The 21,502-nt window shown below is 40.7% G+C and overlaps 1 protein-coding gene across 3 annotated transcripts in view; it reads right to left on the reverse strand.

Moving 5' to 3' along the window:
* Positions 1-21,502, reverse strand: part of lpgat1 (lysophosphatidylglycerol acyltransferase 1) — a 64,840-nt gene that overhangs the window by 12,139 nt on the left and 31,199 nt on the right. For all 3 annotated transcript variants that reach the window (XR_003274601.2, XM_026193997.2, XM_080289805.1), the window contains exons 5-6: positions 17,041-17,320; positions 8,567-8,693 (exon numbers count right to left, since the gene is read on the reverse strand). Coding sequence is in view for 2 of the 3 variants with exons in the window: in XM_026193997.2 (XP_026049782.1) it covers positions 8,567-8,693; positions 17,041-17,320 (407 nt within the window). In the remaining variant the exon portion in view is untranslated. The remainder of the gene's footprint in view (positions 1-8,566; positions 8,694-17,040; positions 17,321-21,502) is intronic.

Here is a 21,502-nt window from a genome sequence, read left to right on the forward strand (position 1 = left end):
ACTAACTTAACGGTCACAACACAGATGTCAGAGCATCCTGTTATTTACGCGGATTCATAAAGGTCATTTTAACTAGGTCTCTCTCACACACACACACACACACACACACAAACACACACAAATACAGTAAAATAAAGCACTTAAGTTCCTTTAAGGTTTCCCAATATGAACTACTTCTGTAGTTCATATTATATACTGCATGACGTAGATATTCAGGTATCTGAGGTAAATGTAGGCCTTTTTAATCCACTACATTATTCACACATCAAAATATTCCCACCAACTGACAGAGCGACATGAAACACAAAAACTCTTATTTATAAAAAAAACATATAAAAAATAAAATAAAAATCTAAATGTGGCAATGCTCCAAGCTGCATATTTGCATCAGACACCTCAACTCTGTCTGTCAATAATGAGTGCTGATAAAATCCCAGTGTTTCCCTTTTCTAATTTTAAATTTACAATACTTAAAACTCACTGGATTTAATTTCATTTAAAGCTTCAAAAAAAAGGCCGGGAAGTGAAGAAGGGTTAATAGAAACTGGCTGGAAAGAGGGGAAAAAAAATAAAAACAAAAAACCCCTCGCCACCTCTCTAATCTCAGAGGTACATTCTTCTTCATGAGATGAAAGCAGCTAGTCCAGTGCAGCCTGAAGCACAATTATCAATGTTCATACAGCAGTGGTGACGTCTCAATTTTGCACAATGACAAACCAGTCAAGTAATATTGCGTGTCTAATCACTGGTAACAGAACAACTTTCAGCCAAAAACATGAGAAGCACTGGTGAGAAGCTGATACGCATGAAGAAGAAGAGAAGCTTTAGATGTTAACAAATGCAGGACTTTTCCATTGAGGCACTGCTAATTCTACCGAAATATCTGACTACTCTGCTAATGAGCCTCTGGACGAGGGTTCACTATCGAGTGGAGCAAACACGGGTGGGGGATGCTTCCTTTAATGGGTTTCTATAGCAACACCAGCCCTTTGAAGACCCTAAGCTTTAGGAAATAAAACTATGCCTTCTACTCCTGTTTTTTTTTTTTTTTTTTATTGCAACATGCAATCTATAATCACAAAAACACTCATACTGTTACAGGTAAGACACATGAGACGTACTGATCCTGAGAGTAATGTTGGGACATTGATTAGCACACAGCGTGTATGTAGGGCTGGACGATATGACCCAAAATCCATATCTCGATATTTTTTAGCTGGATGGTGATATAAGATATATATCTCGATATTTTTTTTTTAAGCCATAAAGTAAGAACAAAAAGAGAGTTCTTAGTCAAAGCTGTGTCCCAGATGTCACACAGGCACTTTTATTAACATACAGCACAGATGTACATGAAAAATTACTCAAAATTAAATTATGAGCATTCATTAAATAATCATGCTCCATAAATAAAAGAAAACAATGTTGTTTTTGTGCTAAACAAAGAGCTCACAATTGTGCAGTCAAAATGTAAACTAAAAGACGCTGAGCGTAATAACAAAGACAGACAGATTTCACAGCTGCTCTGTTCCCAACTTGTACTGTGTGACTGACAGCCTGGAGTTTGAAATCCGCTTCATAACCACATCTCTTACAGGTGCCATTTATGGTCCTTATACACACACAATACGGTAATATTACGTTGAAGCACAGTACGTATCACTCCGCGAAGCTCCTCGGTAGCCGTAATGCGCTGACAATCCATCAAGCGGTGCAGCTCCGTAGCTTACCAAAGTCGTACTCAAACATTTTTGACAGATTGCTGAGCGCCGTGTACCACATAAAATCGGTTTGCGGCCATCAAGCACAACCAGAATTCATACATAAGGCGCGCTGTCAACTTTTGAGAAAATGAAAGGATTTTAGGGTTAGCGCGGTTAGCTCGTTAGCATGTTTAGCTCGTTAACACGTTAACGCCGTCCAGCCCCACGCATGGGGCGATGCGCAGTAACTCGTTAACGGAGATTTGCCGTGTCCATCTTGTCGCTGCCTGCACGTGAAGCGATGGGGGAGGAGGGGGAGTTGTCTTCAATGAAGGCGAGGCGGAGTAACGTTGCGTCAAGACAAAAGTGGACGAAAGAGAGGCAAACCTGCGGCTATATAGTTATAACGTAACATAGACTATATCGATATAAAGGATATTGTCACATCTTATATCTCGTATAAAAATATATCGATATGTTTTAAAAACTCGATATATCGCCCAGCTCTACATGTATGTACTATGTAAGGGCTCAGAGAGGGGAATGTGTTATATATTTTAACAAAGCTATATGTGCAGTTTGCAAGCTCAACACTTCTATGTGAGTCTGGAAAGCCAGGTGTGTGGCTCAAAAGCACCCATGTGATGACCAGGCAGACTCCAGAATCCGTAAATCATGTCACCTTTCAGATATTTTCTAAACAGCAGCTTTCAGAAATGTACACAGCAGCAAAAAAAAAAAAAAAAAAAAGGAGGACAAGGTACATTTAGAAAGAAGGATTTCACCATATTTAACACCCACCGCTGCCCTCGTTCGGCCTCTGTACACCCACCTAGCTCTTCCATCTGCCATTCACAGAGAGCTTATGATGCCGCAATCTGGGAGGCTGAGATTATACGGAGAGAGGGCAGGAGACACAGCGAGGGAGGGTGGAGTTGAGGGATGAGGACTGGAATAGTGAAGCAGAGGTGTTCAACATGGATCCATCTACATCATTACCCAAAATTCAGCTGCCCGTTGTGTAGCTGAAGCTCAGAGGGTAGCCAGCACCTTTGGAGCCCCCTTAAAGCGATAACACGGGAGGAAGACAGCAGCTTATAATGAAGCTCAGTTAACACAGAAACAGTCAGGCTGAAGCAGTTAACTGCAGGATCCCCGACGCATCAACACGACCTGCCTTCTGTAACCGCTGGACCTGAATGCACCCAAACTACAGCAAACATCTAGCTGACATACATATCTCGCGCTTAGAAAGCTGGAAATAACTAGAGGAAAACTAAAAATACCCAGCATCTCAAAAAGAGAGACAAACAACAAACCATTTTTATGCTGCTGTGGTATTGAGTTAATGGGTTTTTTGCTTGTGGGATGGGGGTGTATGCAAAAAAAACATAACACGACCCGCTAAATGGGTGAAATCACTCTTTTACTAAGCTGAGTGGACAGTCAGAAATCTCTCTCTCAAACAGTCTCCCTGCTGAATCATGATAATCCTACAGATGACTTTCAACTTGGTGTCACAGCCGCTTACTCTGTATGTGATGTCTATGGATCATCTTTTGGGATAAAATGAGCAATTCACAAGGCAGCATAATAGCACAGCAACGGTGGGCAACTAATTTTCCCAAAGGGGGCCACATTAGAAACTGTGGAAGGCCGCACCATACAACGAACTCAAGTCTGTTCAGTATTAATGTTATAAACTACTACTGGTAAGAGTAGATGGTACAATTATAAACATGATGCGGCTTTGCTAGCAGAGGTTCAGATGCCCCTTCCGGCTCTGCATCAGTCAAGCTCTTGTAATGATGATTCAAATTATAAGCCTTAAACTCAGCAATCAGCTATCCACAAACAAAACACACAGCTTCACCACTGACTTCTGCATTACTGTTTGTTTTCTTAATTTAAGTTGACATCTTTCAGGGCTAGCAAACATCTTATGAATGTTGTTTCCAAGGCATTTACAGTGAAGGTGCATTCACTTGCACGCATCTACATACGTACGTTTAAAAAACACCAGTTGCCTTGGAAATAAACATTGCTAAAGTTGTATTGTTATTTCATACAAAACTTATCATCACCCCAGGTGTTAACTAGGTGTGCAACGATACACAAAATTCACGGTTCGGTTTGATACTTTGGTGTCACGGTTCGATGTTTTTTCGATACAAAAAAAGGAACCCCATTGTGTTAACTACTAGCTCCATTGAGTAAGCATTAAGTAAACTACATTTCTTCATTTATTTTAGTTCAACTGTACTACTAGCTTTGATTTTGACTATCCTTGTTAAAATATGACTCAAGGTGTTTAGTGTTATGGAGGGAAAATACTCATCAGTCCATGTAATCCCTCTAGAATCATGCATCCTGAGTATCAAGTGGAGATGGGCTTATTTCCAGCACCATATTTTGTTTTTGTACTCTGAATCATGCAAAGCTACCATCAAAGTTTAAAAATAATCCTTTTATATCTTATACTTGGACTTGGCGCAGCTCTTCTGAGTTTTGTGCCCAAGATGACCATTTTAGGGATATCTGCTCTCAGTGGAATATTCCAGAGCCAAGAATTACAAAAAATAAAAACTGCCTGAAAAACGGCAATCTTTCACGGCATTCCTTATTCTGAATTATTTGTAGCCATGACAGTGATTAAATGCTACTCTCACAATAAAAATTCCCCTTAACTGACCCAGCAGAAACACCGCTGTAGGGTAGCACTTGTCCACCCGCGTCTCCTATTCGCATCACCAAAGTGCATCGCATTGCTCACTCCCCTACAGCGCTCCCTTGATCAGCAAGGAGATTAATCCTCTTGTTGACTCTGCACCTGTACCAGCATGGGTCTAAGTTGTCTATGATCAGCACTGTCTGCACGGCATGGAACTGAGTGCGCACGCTTGTAACAACTGTAGTCGGGTGGCTTCTTGTCCATCCCCTGGCTGCAGAGATGCTGACAGAACAGGGGAAGCTGATTGTATCGATGGCTGATTAGAGAGTCTCGGAGGTGGGGAAGAGAATCCAGCATCCCCTCTAATTACAGAGCTGATGAATTCTTAGTCGCAGACAAAGTGAGCAGAGGGGCCTCTCTAGAGAGGGGGCGATGGGCCAGGGTTCATAAATCAACCTCTATCACACCAAGGTGTAGACACACACCTGAGCTGTTTGAGGAAGTTGTTCAAGGCAACATTTAGGCTCACTGTGACTTCTACCTGATGACTACTGCTTTGATGCCTGGATACATCTTTTCTGATCTACCCTAGGGGATTATATTCATCTTGAACACAGTCTACAGAAAATCTAATCCTGGCCCACCTTCACTTTATCCTCAAGTGGATAGAAAAGCAATAGAGAGGAGAATCTGAAGGGCAAAGAGAGCAGGACAACGTGGAGTGACACCTGCATTTGCTTTTCATACGAAGAGGAATATTCTTAAGATGGCAGCCATATACTGTAGCTTATTTCTACATTTTGTTTTTCCAGATGTATTTTTTAAACACCCGGACATCGGATCCTGATTTTCTCAATATTTCACATATACTAAAGCCTATCATAGACAGGTACTGGCACATGTTTACTCCAAAGGGGGCAGTCGTTAAAGAGCAAACATATAAAGTCTGATCTGTTTTTTGTTTGTTTTTATGCTGCTAGATAAGGTTCAGCCAGAAGCCAAATCAGACAGGTATGAAGGGTGAAAACTGAAGGCATCTTTTAATTCTTTAATGTCAGAATTTTACAGCAGTGGTTGAACCTGCCTCGCAAGGGAAAACTACTTCCGCTAATCCCAAGAATATTTAAAATTCATGAGACACATCCACAGTAGTATTAAACCCAATGTCCACACTAGTGGGGGTTTTAGGAACCCTAAAACTGAGACTTTTTAAAAAAAAAAAAAAAATGCTGCTGACCCAGTTTCAGCTATAATTTGAATTATAATTTAGTCTCAAAAGGGCAGAACTGGGGACTTTTGGAAACTATGAAGCACACACCCACATTCATTTCCTGATTAGATCTTATCAGTCACACAAATTAAGCCAAAACATTATTATATCAAGGCTCACATACCATCTGTGAATTCATCCCACTTGTGTGTGCTGCTTTTCCATAATGATCCCATAATGCTGCTCATACTGCACTAATGTGTCACCATATTTGCTTTGCAATGATTCCCAACGTTAACAGGTTTCCTGCCAACATGACTGCCTTTGCATATAGGCTCCACTTAAGGTCCAAGCAAAGTAATCACTAGTCTTGTACTCATTGCTCTTCTTCCTGTTTTGTCTAAGCAACCAACCTCCTGCTTCCTGTTTACATTGGCAGAGCATGTCCAGTGAATACTAATGCTCAGTGTCCTATGTCTACAGGTGTGTATTAGGATGGCCAGACTATTCCTGACACTTTGCTAAAATATTATCTCACTAATATTACAATATTAACATTTGCTAAAGGCATCACTATTAGCATACTGTGAGGTAAAAACGGAAAGGCAAAGTTGGGTTGGTGCAGCTGCAGCTGCTTTGTTGCTGCTGAAGAAAAGAGTAAATCGAAGTTTATAGTCACCACATTGGTGGTTGCGTGTGCCACCTTGTAATTTCGCCACAGCCCTGTAACCATTTATCCTGTCGCTTGAGGTGCAGCAGACTCCCTGCAGTCTTCTCCTGATTGATGAGTGCCACCTCTCAGAAAAAACGCTTACGCATCAGCAGCGGCACAGAAGCAGATAAAGTCTAAACAGAAACCAAAGAGACTGCTTTTGTCTCTCTCACATCTTTTTCCAGAACCTCTCACCTTTTCTGCAGTATTCCCCCCCTCCCTGTAATTTGACAATCTCTGAGCTTCTGTACTAAAATGACATTTAAGTGGCAATAAAGACCAACTCGATCGCACACTCGTGCCTCCAACTAAGACATGTTTTCCAATTTACAACCAGAACGACGTAGTACTTCATCCAGCTCACAATTCATCACATTTCACAGGTTATTGCACATTAAATTACAAATTTAACCTCGAGCACAATTTGGGCGAAGATCCATCAGGTGGCAATTGTGTGCAAGTTTCATTTGTGCATTGTGGACAGGTCGACTCCTTGATGTGGTTTAAGCTGAGCCATCTTTCATCAGGATGAGCTCAAAATTGAAATGTGAACAACCAGTCGAAAAGACGCACAAGTGGTATGTGTACCAGTAGCTGTGATGTCACTTTTGGTGCATACTGCACTTCTTTAAAGTGAGAACAGTGAGCATAATTCGGTGTAAAAAGACACCAAAGAGTTGATTTCCTATCTTTAGTAGGAAAAGAAATCAGCACAAGCCATCTGCCAATCCAAACAGAGTTGAACATACATATGCAACCAGCTTAAGTTCATTATTATCTGTACGATGGCTGGACCCTCCCTCAAAAAAAAAAAAAAAAAAAAGGAAAAAAGAGAAAGAAATAAACCTCTCAAAACACTTGCTTGACATAAATTTATGTGGGAGTCGGGACTAAAATAAGAGCACCAGCTACAACACAAAGAATGATGAGAAGTAAAGAACGAAGGGTCAAGAATGTGACAGTAAAGAGCAAAACATGCTCAGCTGCCAATGCTACATCAAAGCTATGCAAGCACCTGCAAAGACCATGCTAGCAGCGAGGCCTCAGGTTCAGAGTGATGATAAAGGGCAGCATCTGACCCAAACCAGACAGGATGGCTGACTTCCATCAGGCAGCAAATGCAAACATGAACAGGTGTACATTAGCACCTGTACTTGTTTCTACAGTGGAAACACTGACAACAGTTTTCTTTACTAAATTGGGGATTTGCATGATGTGTGTGCATATAAAAAGTTAATGTACACGATTGCAACTGTTAATTCTGAAGGTGCTAATACAGAATAATACAAAAGTAATACAAAGGTGGTGCAACAAACTACTTTCTACAGGGAGTAAATACGTAATACTCTTTACCCAAAGTGAAGAGTAAAGAGTATTACAAAATACACAACTTACAATACACACAAAAAAACAACGTGAAATTCAGTGCTCTCAAATTTACAATCACAAGTGGATGGATAACAGCTGAACAGGTACAACTGGATCTGAATGCTAACATTCTTCTGGCTGTTAGTTTTAAGGTTTTATTTTTTAAAGTTTCCTAACCCTTTCACACTTTAAAAACAAAACAACACAAAAAAAACCTCAAACAGAAATGTGAACAGCAGCCTGATGAGATAAATCAGCAAATTTAATAGCTTTAGGGAAATAAATAAAAATCCCTGAACATCTTAAGATAGACATTAAATGTCTGATACCAGTGCATTTATAGCTTAAGTGACTTGATTTCAAGCTTATTTTTATTTTGTTAAAAAAGAAAAAACAACAACTTTTGTTTGCTGGGAAGACATAAGGAGGCGGCCTATGTGAACTGAATGACAGAACTGACCTTAAATAATGACCTGAAAACACAACAAGCACAGTAACACTGTGGCTGATCAACTCTCTCTGCCGACACAGACGTAACTTTGTATTTATTTTAGTGTTAATATGCGTATTAGGATTTTTATAACTGCACTGGCAGAAGGGAGACTGACAAAATAGTGTAACAACTGTGCGGTGTGCATATGACAACAGCACTTCAATTAACAACTAACATGTTCAAGATTCAGCAACATGGGCCTCTCCCTACATTGCGCTGTCTGATTTTGTGATGTAATGTGATTTTCATGCGACAAAGTCTTTGCTGCACGCGTGCTGCAAAGTACATTTGCATTGTGGTTCTGTTTTCTCTCCTGTGAATGTGACAGATTAGTTTACTGTTCCCTGCATCTCATGTGAAAATGCTAAAAGTAAATGGAGAGTTTAACGATCCAACATTTAATTCTTACCTGTAATGTACATGTGTGACTGTAGGAGGCCTGTAGCCAAAGATCCAGGTCTGGATGTCCATCGGTCTTGCTTTGGGGTACGCTATGGTCATGTCTATAACCCACTGCAAGCCTTTACGTTTATTAGCTGCCAGGGAAGAAACACAAACGCAGAAAGTGAGAAGAACTGGATAAAATCAGTCATCCAAAAACGTTCACTGACACTTCAATAGCTGAGATCATCCTGATTTTTCCGCTTTAAGACCGTATCTGTAATCAGAAGGTTTCCTAAATAAAATACCAAAGCATGCAAATTAGGGCTGGTTACCTGCCAAAAAGACTGGTGGAGTACCAGCTGAAGTCCCTGTTTGACAGAACTTGGCTGGCAGCTATGTTTGTGAGTCATAGCAAAGGAAACATTTTCACCTCTACAGCTAATCTTTCATAACATGTTTTTCTATCAGCGAACTCTTACTGTTGTTGTTACTTTTAGTTTTAATGGAAAAGGCAAGAGGAAAAAAAATAGACGGGAAAGCGGGGGACGACAGATGGGGGAGGGAATGCCAGACATGCGATTAAATCTGGGAGTCAGCTGCAGGGTGCATGTGGGTGAGTATTTAGTTGCATTAAGCAGGGTCAAGTCTGTGCTCACCTGCTCATAATCACAAAGACAATAAAATAAATTAAGTGATGTGTGTAAGGCCAATTTGTCGAACCTACACTCAACTTCCTGCTTCTTGTTATTACAGGTTTGGATATGACTCTAACATTACAGCGATGTGAAGCCTTCCACCCTGTGTTCCTTCTAGGGAAAAAAAAAAAAAAAAAAAAAAAGCAGAGAGAGCAAAACACAAGCCAGTCTCAACATGTCCTCAACCTGCTTCTTCCATCACTACACAACGAAGAAGTTGAAAACAACAACTGACACAGGGAATCAAATTAAGTTAACGGGACTGCAAAACATAAGATGATGGTGTGAAAAAGTGCTTTCCCTTAAGCTAATACTCGGAACAGGCTTGTCAAATGTAAAACAGAGGAGACCAGCAGTCTGAGCTGTAAAGCAAAGCTGACGTGGAGCAGTGCAGCATATTTGACTGCTAAGGTCGCAGTCCTGTCTGCTGTTACTGTGCAGCAAGCACTTCCCCCTCAGAACACACTGGCGTCTTTATGGGAAGTAAATATGCCGTGTCACAAACTGGAGCTAAATTTTACAGATGACTGACTACAGCAGTTAGAAAAAAGGGAAATAATGCAAACTAGTTATAAATGATGGGAACAAAATGCAGAGAAAAGCAGGGAAAGGGAGTTAAAAAGAGCAGCAGAGACGTTATCAAGTGGAGTACAGACAGTTACACTTCACGTGTTGCTCTTGTTTAGATGACCTGTCAGGTCAGTACAAATCAATAAGGTTATGTTGACAGGAACAGGTTATGTTGACCCGTTACTCTAGATATGTTGGCAAATTCTACAAACTAAATTGCCAAAAGGTAGGCATTTAAAATTTAAACATCTATGTTTAATTTTCCTTGTGAACTGCAAAAAGTTTAATTATCACACAGCAAAAGTTTAGCTGCCCCCAGAGACAATCAAGCCAGTGTTTAGCCCTCCTCAACTGTTAAATATAGGGGTGCATTAGTTTGGGCTTGTGTTGCAGGCAAAGGCTCGGGAAGCATTTCACTGCTAAAAGGGAAAAAAAATGGATTTAATAAAATACCAGCAAAAATCTGATATGATGAAAAAACAAAACAAAAACATCACAGTGTCCAAAAGTTTAACTGCTCCTGTTGTTCGGGTGTGAGAAGTATGAATGATCAGCACAAAGTGGTAAAACACTAACAGGATTGAATGGGTTACCCAGATAAAAGGCATCCAGATATGCTTCAGTTTCAGTAACAGTCATTCAAATGATGTGTACCATGTAAACTGTAAAATGAAATAAAGGTCTTTTTAAAAAAATAATAAAAAAAATAATAATAATAAATGCAATTTTACAATGGTATTTCTACTGCCACTGAGGCTTGGCAGAGTAAAGACCATTATAAACACTGCAGAGCTGAAGAAGTAACCTGTGTCAAAGTTGATGTTTGAGTTTTTGGCATTTTGAATGTTGAGCTTTTAATTGTCTGCATTCTGGTGAACTTTTTTTTATTATTATTATTATTATTATTATTATTATTATTATTATTATTATTATTATTATTAATAATAAATTTTCTTTTAAAGCGCCTTTCAAAGCACTCAAGGAAACTGTACACAGCAGAATAATAAAAGCAACATAAAAGAAAGCCGTTTACACAATCATAAAAGCATAAGACATAAAACAAATGCTCCCCATGGTGGCAAGATGGGGAGAGGGGACAGAGAGAGAAAGAGAAGAAGATCTCAGACACCGAGATGGGATGGAGGTATGGAGGGGAGAGATGATGAATAGTCTTAAATGTGAACAACAGTATTTTGAAATTGATGTGATATTTGACCAGGAGCCAATGAAGCTGCTGCAGGACAGGCGTGATGTGATGGATAGAAGGGGTCCTGGTGATAATACGAGCAGCAGAGTTCTGGACGCGTTGGAGCTTGTGGATGGATTTTTGAGTAAGACCAAAAAGAAGAGAGTTGCAGTAGTCGATCCGGGAAGTAACAAGGCTGTGAACAGGCAGTGGCATGTGGGGTGAGAAAAGGACGAAGATGATGCACCGCATTATGGTGTAAAGTCACTATTAATGTAAAGTGAGATGTGATGAAGCAAGGCTTGGGTACTGCTTTCAAATATTTATTGAAACAACTGTCTAATTATATACATGTCATCCACACGGAGTCGAGAAACATTCTGTTGTGTTTGTTAAGTAACCTTTTTTTAAATGTGAAGGTGTCACCTATTCATGTTGGTAATTAATTTAATTTATCAACCCCTAATCTGCAGACATCAGTGACCTGCAGGGAACCTGTAAACTGAGGAGGATATATATGCGGGCCCATCAGTGGGGGTTACTGGATTTCTTCTGGGCAGCTGGGACAATATAACTGATTACAAAGGTTGTCTACACTTCTATGAATCTAGATAAGAGACGAGTGCGTAGAAAGCTGTTTCTATAGTTTCAACACCAGACAGAAGACAGAAAGAAGCAGCTGAGGAGCAAGTCGACTGATTCATACCAATATTAGTGACTTGACAGGCATCCTTGGTATTAATGGAAATAGCTAACGTCAGTTATCCCTGTGTGGGTAACTGGATCCCTTCTCTATCAGTCTCCCGTGAATGGCTGGTCAAAGAATGGGGCCCTGAGCCAAAGTATTGTTGGCACCCTATATGCTGTGGCACACAATAGTGTAACAGCACCGGCCACGGTAATTTAAAATGACAACAGATAGGCCCCATCCTTTGGTAAACAATTTGAGGAAGGAAACACTGTCTCTCTTTGAGGCCACTCCTCAGGCCAAATTGCTGCACTTTAAGCCTACAACTGTCTGTCTATCCTACTGACTGAAAAGTGGATTTAACCACTTTTGGTGTTATCGAACATGTTGACTTTTGGGTGATTAGGAGCTCCCTAATGACCCACCCTAAATGACTCACAATGGCGAACTTTGTTTCCTGGCAACTGTAAATACAGTTTTATGACACACACCTTACTGGTCCAAGGGACAGCCCTTTCCACAGAGCTGTGCTAATCTTTGTGTTTGCACCGAGTGGCATTTTCAGCCCGGGTGACATTGCATGGCTGCATCAAATCCCATTTTCTCCAAGTGGCCCGGTTGTTTCCGAGTGAGTCAGCGAGCTCTGGGTACCTCTGCAGAGCATCAGTGAGGGTCAGAGGGAGACAGAACTGTGTCTTTCATCAGACAGCCACACACACATACACAAATGAAGAGCACAGGGTAGTGAGGGACACAACGCTCCTTTGGGCATGTGTATTTTCTTGCCCTATGTTTTAATGCCATTAGCTAGATTTAAGTGGAAGGACAAGCCCTGCTGCAACAACCAGCTTCCCCTCCTCCTGAGCTGCTGGAACGGAGGAAAGGACATAACACGAACGAGGATATGAACTGGATGTACAGCAAGGTCAAATTATAATGCACGATTACACATGAATAAGACTGACGTGCCTAAAATGCTTAAAAAACGTTCGTAATAGTTTGCCTTGATGGAGATTATAAACACAAAAACCTCTGCACACACCTACGTTTGTTAACGCAGTAAATATTTTGAACTTAATCAGACCGGTGCATTAAAAAAATGCACATTTAGCACCGTCAGTATGTAAATAAAGCTGCTGTACTCATTTAAATTTTACAGTGGCCAATCAAGAGACACCTCATCTTCAGTCTGAGTGTCTGTCCTGCAGAGGAGTAATCAGACAGCATCTTGCTGTTAGTGCTGAGGCTGTAGGACACAGAGCTGCGCTAGCAAACTTGAGGAAGGCTAAAGTCTGGGCCACATTCTCAATAATGCTGGCTCAAAGTCCCTCCAATTTGCTATTAACACCAAACCCCCGTAAATGGATTCTGAACGAAAGCCAAGAAGAGTCCGCTGGGTCGACACTGAGTGTGCAGCGTACACAGGCATTGGGGGGGGGGGGGGGGACTCGTTGAAGCTTTACATTTATCGCTGTTTTAATGCCTTCTTTTTGCTGAGGACTGCTCCAAGCAGCAGATTTACTGAGTTATCTGGATAAATTTGCTGAGTAAAAAACAAAACATGTATTCCAATATTAGTCCACAGAGCAGATTTAAGTGGGTCCTCCTGAAATAGGGCCCAAATTGAGAAAGGATTGGTAAGACTAGATTTCATGAATTATAAATATAATAATAATAAATACATACATAAATAAATCATTTAATTTATCCTCATATTTCTTGGTCATGTGTTAAGGAAACGTTGGGAGAATATGTATTTAATTATAAGAGTTTATTATGGGTACATGTTAGAGGATTGATCCCTGAGGGCAGTATGAAGTTGCGTCTTGGACTGATTGAGGTGGAATTGGTAGTAAAAACATTACAGGAGAGAGACAAGACCCTCAACAAATCAAAAAAGGAAATCTATGGGAGAAGTCAGCAGTAGCAAAGATGACACCTGTCACACCCCTCACCCCAAAGAGCCCATCAACAACTGAACAGGAAATGTGAGCAAATCGTGTAGTTGCATTGATGCAAGTCCACACTAGAGTTTTACAACAATTTCTGCATGTAGTTGCAGGCATGTTTCCCTCCCTGTTATTGTAATGATGATCCACTGTTTCTTGGTTATACTTGAGCAATAGCACAGCCTCCACTGGAAGCTGGTGGGAGGAGCCTAATTGATACATTCAGTATCGATTCATTTATGGGTTGTTTTTTTTTTAAGCAAAATTGCTGTATAGAAAAACTGACAGGTCAGACATTGCAGTGCTTTGTCCCAGCAAACCAAATATGGCTTCTTTCTTTTAGAAGTACTTTGATGGCAGTAAGAAGTTACCTGCACATCTGGAAAAACTGGAACCTCCTAGATTTGTACAATGGGTGGACACTGTAGTGGTGGTATCTGTAATGATCAAACTAATATCTTAACTGTAATATGAAAGATATTTCTTCTAGAAAAGATAGACAAATTCATTTCCTGCACTCCAAAAATGTCACACAGTCACACTGTGATCTGCATATATCCATAGGTACAAAAAGGTAGGTGAGTGACACATTAAAGGAAAACTTAAAGGCCACTGAAAGTAACCGGATTAAACTTATCATGGAAGCCACAGCAGGAAGGAGCCACTAGGGGGGGGAACAGGATTCAACAGCATGACGGTTTCACTCCCTTCTCAACTAAAAATTATTTCTCAACATAAAAGTTAATAACATTACAACAGTAAAGATGACCAGAGGCGTAGTTTATGGTGGAGCTGCAGTGTGTCCATACAGAAACAATGGACCCAGATCATGTTTTTCTACAATATACGATGCTTGTTAAATGTAGTTCAAAAATTTGCAAGTAAAAGACAACAAGAGTTAAATATTAAACCCATCTAACTTCCCTGCTTATCCAATTTCGAAGGTTCAAAAAGCTTAAATATGAAGAAAAGTGATTTTTTTCAGCTGCTCCCATCCACAAAGCAAAAACACAAACTGTATATGCACACAAACTACTTGTTTAGTTTGCTGTGACCCTTAAATCTGCAGCAGCCCACAGCAGCCATCCCATGTTCACGTCATGATACCCACAGCTAGCATAGGTTAAAAACTGCACAGCATTTACTCTGCTACATTTATTTTACAGATTTAGTTACCAATTAGAAATACACATTTATAGTATTCACATCAAAGTAATAATAAACTACTGTGGCTGTAATTGTGGTCCCAACAGCAGGTGGATCAGCATATTTATCACATTTTTAAAACAAATAAATAAATAAATAAATAACAGACACAAAGCTCCCAGCAATTTGTCTCTCCTGCTGGTATCAATTTAGGAACTTTCACATGTCAGGTGAAAGTTCAACTCTTTATATAGGGTCACTCCATCTGAATTTAACCAAGCCTTCTGCTAAACCGTCTCTGATATGCATAAAAATTTCATGATGCAAAGTCTGAACAATGCTGTGAAATTGTAGCTTCATATACGAATCCTTTAACATTTTTTTTTTTTTACTGTTATTGTGTTTTGTTAAACTGTCTTTTGATCCACTTTCAAATATTGCATCCGATTTTTGGGATAGATGTTCCACAAATTGCTTGATTTGAGATGAAATGACCATACGTGCTATAATACTCCAGGTCAGCTTACCCAGCAGTATGTAAAACAATCAACATTAGCTTATTGTGACCCATAGGAGCCACTACGAAAACAGAATAAAGTTACGCTTGACAAATAAAATGTTACAAATTTTAACAAAGTTAAAAATAAATAAATAAATTTTCACCCTCAAAGCTTGTTAATTGCTGCATTATCATCCTCTTCATTGGCTGTATTTAGGGCTGGTCTCTAGACAGAAAAATTACTCCCCTGCAAATCACGGCTGGGGTTTTCAGGGATACTGATGCAATTTCTGGCACCTCTGTGCGTGTCAGTCCTTTCCTTCACTGGTGGTTAGAGCTGGGCGATATATCGAGTTTTTAAAAAAATATCGATATATTTTTATACGAGATATAAGATGTGACAATATCTTTTATATCGATATAGTCTATGTTACATTATAACTATATAGCCGCAAGTTTGCCTCTCTTTCGTCCACTTTTGTCTTGACGCAACGTTACTCGGCCTCGCCTCTCCTTCACTGAACACAACTCCCCCTCCTCCCCCATCGCTTCACCTGCAGGAAGCGACAAGATGGACACGGTAAATCTCCGTTAACGAGTTACTGCGCATCAACCCGTGCGTGGGGCTGGACGGCGTCAACGTGTTAGCTAGCTAACCACGCTAACGAGCTAACCACGCTAACGCCATGCAGCCCAGAGGTGCTGCACGGACTAAAATCCTTTCATTTTCTCAAAAGTTGACAGCGCGCCTTATGTATGAATTCTGGTTGTGCTTGATGGCTGCGAACCGATTTTATGTGGAACACGGCGCTCAGCAATCTGTCAAAAATGTTTGAGTACGACTTTGGTAAGCTACGGAGCTGCACCGCTTGATGGATTGTCAGAGCATTACGGCTACCGAGGAGCCTCACGGAGTGATACGTACTGTGCTTCAACGTAATATTACCTTACTGTGTATAAGGACCATAAATGGCACCTGTTAAGAGACGTGGTTACGAAGAGGATTTCAAACTCCAGGCTGTCAGTCACACAGTAGAAGTTGGGAACAGAGCAGCTGTGAAATCTGTCTTTGTTATTATGCTCATTGTCTTTTAGTTTACATTTTGACTGCACAATTGTGAGCTTTTTGTTATGCACAAAAACAACATTGTTTTCTTTTATTTATGGAGCATTATTATTTAATAAATGCTCATAATTTATTTTTGAGTAAATTTTATGTACATCTGCTCTATGTTAAGAAAAGTGCCTGTGTGACATCTGGGACACAGCTTTGACTAAGAACTCTATTTTTGTTCTTACTTTATGGCTTTAAAAAAATAAATAAATAAAAAAAAAAATCGATATCTTATATCGCCGTCTAGGTAAAAAATATCGAGATATGAATTTTGGGTCATATCGCCCAGCCCTACTGGTGGTCTTTACCACCAGTCGTCTACAGTTTAAAGGACAGAGACGTGCAGAGGTAATGATCTAAGGTTTCATATTTGAGGCATGATTTATCCCAGCTTTTCTACCAAAAAAAAAAAATCAAATAACTACAGTAAACGGGAGAGAGTTCACAGAAACCAAGAAAAAAGAAAAAAAAAAAAAGGGAGAAACAACTTTATCCAGACTCTGCTTTTTAAACCCCAGAAAACTTCCTGAGATAAAATCCAGCACTTTCAAAGAACACCTTCAGCCTTGGCACCAAGTCTAAACTAACAGTTTCTATATCAGTTTGTCTCACTTTAAACCAAAGGCTTTTCCCATGTGTGTGTTTTAGTTACCTGTCGTGTTCAGCATGCTGGTGTCACCGCCCACACTGCCGTTCTCCTGCTGGGCTCCCAGAGTTTTCAGTATGACGTGGCTGGCCCCGAGACGAGGCAACGTGACGTGGGTCAGATGGGGGAGCGAGTGCTTCTTGGCGAACAACTGGCTCGTTTCCCGCCTCTTGCGAAGAAAGCCGCCCTCAGGAAACAGCACTATCCACTTCCTGTCACGGCTGTGGTAGTATTTATCTAGGTGCTCTTTCAGGTAAACCAGCTGCTTGTCTCGGTGAGCTTTACCCTGAAGAAACACAGAAAATAAGCATTTATTTTCAAAAGAGGTTTCAGGTCTATTTTTCAACCTAAAAATTCAACTTAAAATGGGCTGACCGCATTTAAAATAAGCAGTTCTCTTCACTAGTTGCCCCAAGGATACAAAAAAATTTGGGGCTACACCCTAAGTTCTTTAGCTTTAGCTCTGCTTTCAATACGATACTCCCGGACAGACTAATAGATAAACTGCTGGAAATTGGACTTCCTTCCACCACCTGCCGCTGGATCAGAGACTTCCTCTCAGACCGTGTACAGAGAGTTAGAGTGGGGCCTCATCTTTCCTCAGCCCTCAGCCTCAACACCGGCTCTCCACAAGGCTGTGTACTGAGTCCCCTGCTGTACACTCTGTACACACATGACTGTGTTAGTTCCCACCCAGACAACACAGTCATCAAGTTTGCAGATGATACCACTGTGGTGGGGCTCATCTCAGGGGGAGATGAGACTGCATACAGAGCTGAAGTTCAGAGGCTGTCAGATTGGTGTGCAGACAACAACCTGGACCTCAATACCACCAAAACAAAAGAACTGGTAGTTGACTTCAGAAGGAGGAAGTCCGAGCTGCAGCCTGTCAGCATCAACGGGGAGTGCGTGGAAAGGGTCTCCAGTTTCAAGTTTCTGGGTGTGCACATAGACACAGACCTCCAATGGAGCTCTAACACCTCTGCGGTTTTAAAGAAAGCCCAACAGCGTCTCCACTTTCTGAGAATCCTCAGAAAAATGGACCTGAAGAAGGAGCTGCTGACCGTCTTCTACCGCTGCTCCATTGAAAGTGTGCTGACATATTGCATCGGTGTGTGGTTCTCCAGCTGCACCACAGCACACAGAAAGGCACTCCAGAGGGTCATCAACATGGCCCAAAAAAATAATTGGACATCCTCTTCCCTCCCTGAAGGACCTGTACAGTACTCGCTGTCTCAAGAGGGCACGCAGCATCCTACGGGACTGCACACACCCAGGACACGGGGTGTTTAAGCTGCTGCCGTCTGGCAGGAGGTTCAGGCTGCTGAGGTCCCGAACAAATAGACTCAAGGACAGCTTTTACAACAGGGCAATAGCCCTGATCAATGTAAATAGCTGACCTGACTGGCTACCTACCTGGACTTTTTAGGGGGAGGTAACAATGTTTAAAACGATAACAATAATATTTATATTTATAACAAGGTGCAATAATAATTAATGTGCAATAATAACAGTGTGCAATACACATACACTTATTCTTCTTTTTTATACTAAGTTAATATACTGTGTTGTGTTGTTTGTTACGTTGTGATGTGTCATATCGTGTCGTGTTGTGTTATATGTAGTGCCGACGTAGGACAGTTTTTCCAATTTCATTGTACTACTGTACTATGTATGACTGTGCAATGACAATAAAGAGTTATCTTATCTTATCTTAAGTTCATTAACTTGATAAGATAGAAAGCATTTTCGACAGAGCAGAACCGACTAAGCAAATGAATTCAAACACACACAAATCACAAGTTAGGTGCAGTAACTCCCCGAGCCGCATTAACGGCACCACCGAAATGGATGCAAACATGATGGCCTTGACAACATTAAGAGCATTAGCAGGAACAGGATGAGGAGGACCGGGATTGATTTTTATGTTAGGCCTGGTCAAAGTTCATTTTAAATGCATTAGGACAGCAAGCTGCTCTCTGTGAGCACATGTGTTTAATTTAAGCAGCTGTGCCTACTACAACTGCTGCATCACAACAGCTACAGCCGAGTATTCGGCCAAGAAGGTCATTTCAAGATTTATTCTTAGCGGCAGCTACAAATGCTGATTTCCAGAGGTAGAAAGGCATTAGGAGACTCCACACATCACAAGCTCAAAAATGACCTTGATACCGTTGATGTAGTTTAACAGCAGCTACAAGAGCCACATGAAAATGAAGAGTATAGTCCACGATGTTGCTTTTAGAGTTACGGTGCAGTGGGCAAAGGGAATGATCTGCAAGCATACAGCAGCTTTCTCACAAAGCACTTACTCAGGTTTTTCCAATTTAAAGAGAAACACACGTGCAAGGTGCCGGTCTATTACTGGAACCAATCTTTGGTTAAATCTTGCCCAAGAACACTTTGGGATCAAACCTCTAACCCTGGGGTCCCCAACCCCTGGGCCTCGGACCGGTACCGGTCCGTGAGTCGTTTGGTACCAGGCCGCAAGAGTTGAGGCTCAGGTGTGAAATGTATGGTTTTCAGGGTTATTTTGTTATCGATTTTATCGTTAACTTGGTTCTCCTGGGTCTTTTCACGTGCCTTATGAATAAATCTTATTTTTTCGGTACCGGTACTAGTTTTATTTTGTTGTATATATCTGCGACACCTTAAAGGCCGGTCCGTGAAAATATTGTCGGGCATAAACCGGTCCGTGGCGCAAAAAAGGTTGGGGACCGCTGCTCTAACCCATTGACAAGTGGACAATGTGCTCAAAATAAAAGTTTTCAAAATATGGACCTGGACCTATATGGCCTAAATATGGACCTATTTTCGACCTGGATGGGTAAATATTGCAGCTAAAAGGTGAAGAACAAGAAATTGTTCATTGTACATTTTGTGACTTGACAGTGTAGGACCAGAAAGGTTCTGGTAGTATCAATGTGTCACATTATTGTTGTGCCATAACACTACAGTTGGCCAAGTTCCAATGTCAGGTAAACCATTCCTAGAGTTAAAAAGGGGCTGCTACTGACAGTCAGGGTTTCTGTGGAGAAGCGAGGATTTCCCCAGTAAGGCAGGGTTAGGAGAATTCATGTCTTGGTGCCATAATTTATGCCATTCTGGCAGCAGTAAATAAATACGTCTGTCAGTTGCTGTGCTATCTGGCATTTTTGCTTCAAGTTAAACTTGAAGATGTTCAGAGAAAGGCTGATGGGCTATTAAAAACACATTAACTTCAAGATACAGAAAATATTTTTTGCTTCTATGGATAATTACCCCTTCATAACTCTATAGGGGATTTATTTATTTTAATAATGCCAGAATTAGGGATACGACCATTTGGCACAAGTGTCCCAACTTCGATAGCATGAATTGTTGTTTGCTAGTTACTGAACTTGACCACCAAGTTTGTGCTGTTGGCTTCTACTGGAGCTTTTAATTTTAATCTTTTTGATTTCTTTAGCCTTTAGGACAGGACAGACTGTATGCACATGCACAGCAGATCAAATCACACCCAAGCTGCTGAAGCCTTTTGGCATTTTGATTTAATTTACTGACTAATAAAATGGCTCGCTGTGAGATACGGACTGCAGCCTGCCTAAATGTTTGTGCTTCAGTTCTGATGAATAAAGTTCTAGGATCTTGGTCATGTATGCACTGCACCTGTACAGTTTATGGAAGCTGCTTTTTAACAGAGATGATAGCATTTCCTGATAAACTAACACTACTTTCCTATTCAAGGTCACTTCTAGCTCCAAGAAACCAACATTGTGGTGGCAAAAATGCTAAAGTTGAGGCTTCAATTTATGGAGCTCAAATCCAATATGTGACCTCATGTTGGCTACATTCATATTTACAACACATTTCTCATCTCTCTATGCTTCTCTCCCCCTCCCTACTCTTCCTGTTAAAAGGGCATTCTTTGGTTTCCCTGTCACCAAGAGCGTTGCTCACAGGGGTCATAGGCTCATTCTCCCTATCTCTCTAATACGGTGTGTACCTTACAAAGCAACCTGAGATGGCTGGTGTTGTGAACTACTGCTAAATAAATAAAACTAAATTATTACAGGATAATATTACATTTAGATTTGTGGTTTGATGTGACTCAATATTCAGCAGCTGAATTTATAAATGAAACTAATGTACTCCACCTGTCTCAGCTTTGTTTTAGCTACCCTCCCACAGGCTTTAGTCAAGTATTTACTCACTTGCCAGTTTATCGGGTCCACTGAGATAAACTAAAGCAAACAATAGTGCAGCTCTAAATGACACCATCTTCATAAGGGTTAAAACTGGGTTAATTGAGGAGCCATTGCGCTAGACTAGATAAGTTCTTATTACCACCATACAGTTTATAGTCCAATATGGCCTAAAATTCATATCGCGATATAATTTGAAGCATGTGTGGTAGCGATAGATATCACAATATATTCTTTTCTTCTATATAACGTATTTTCCACACTATAAGGCACACTTAAAATCC

This window comes from Astatotilapia calliptera, chromosome 15, assembly GCF_964374335.1.
Source record: "Astatotilapia calliptera chromosome 15, fAstCal68.1, whole genome shotgun sequence".
Taxonomy (NCBI): Eukaryota; Metazoa; Chordata; class Actinopteri; order Cichliformes; family Cichlidae; genus Astatotilapia; species Astatotilapia calliptera.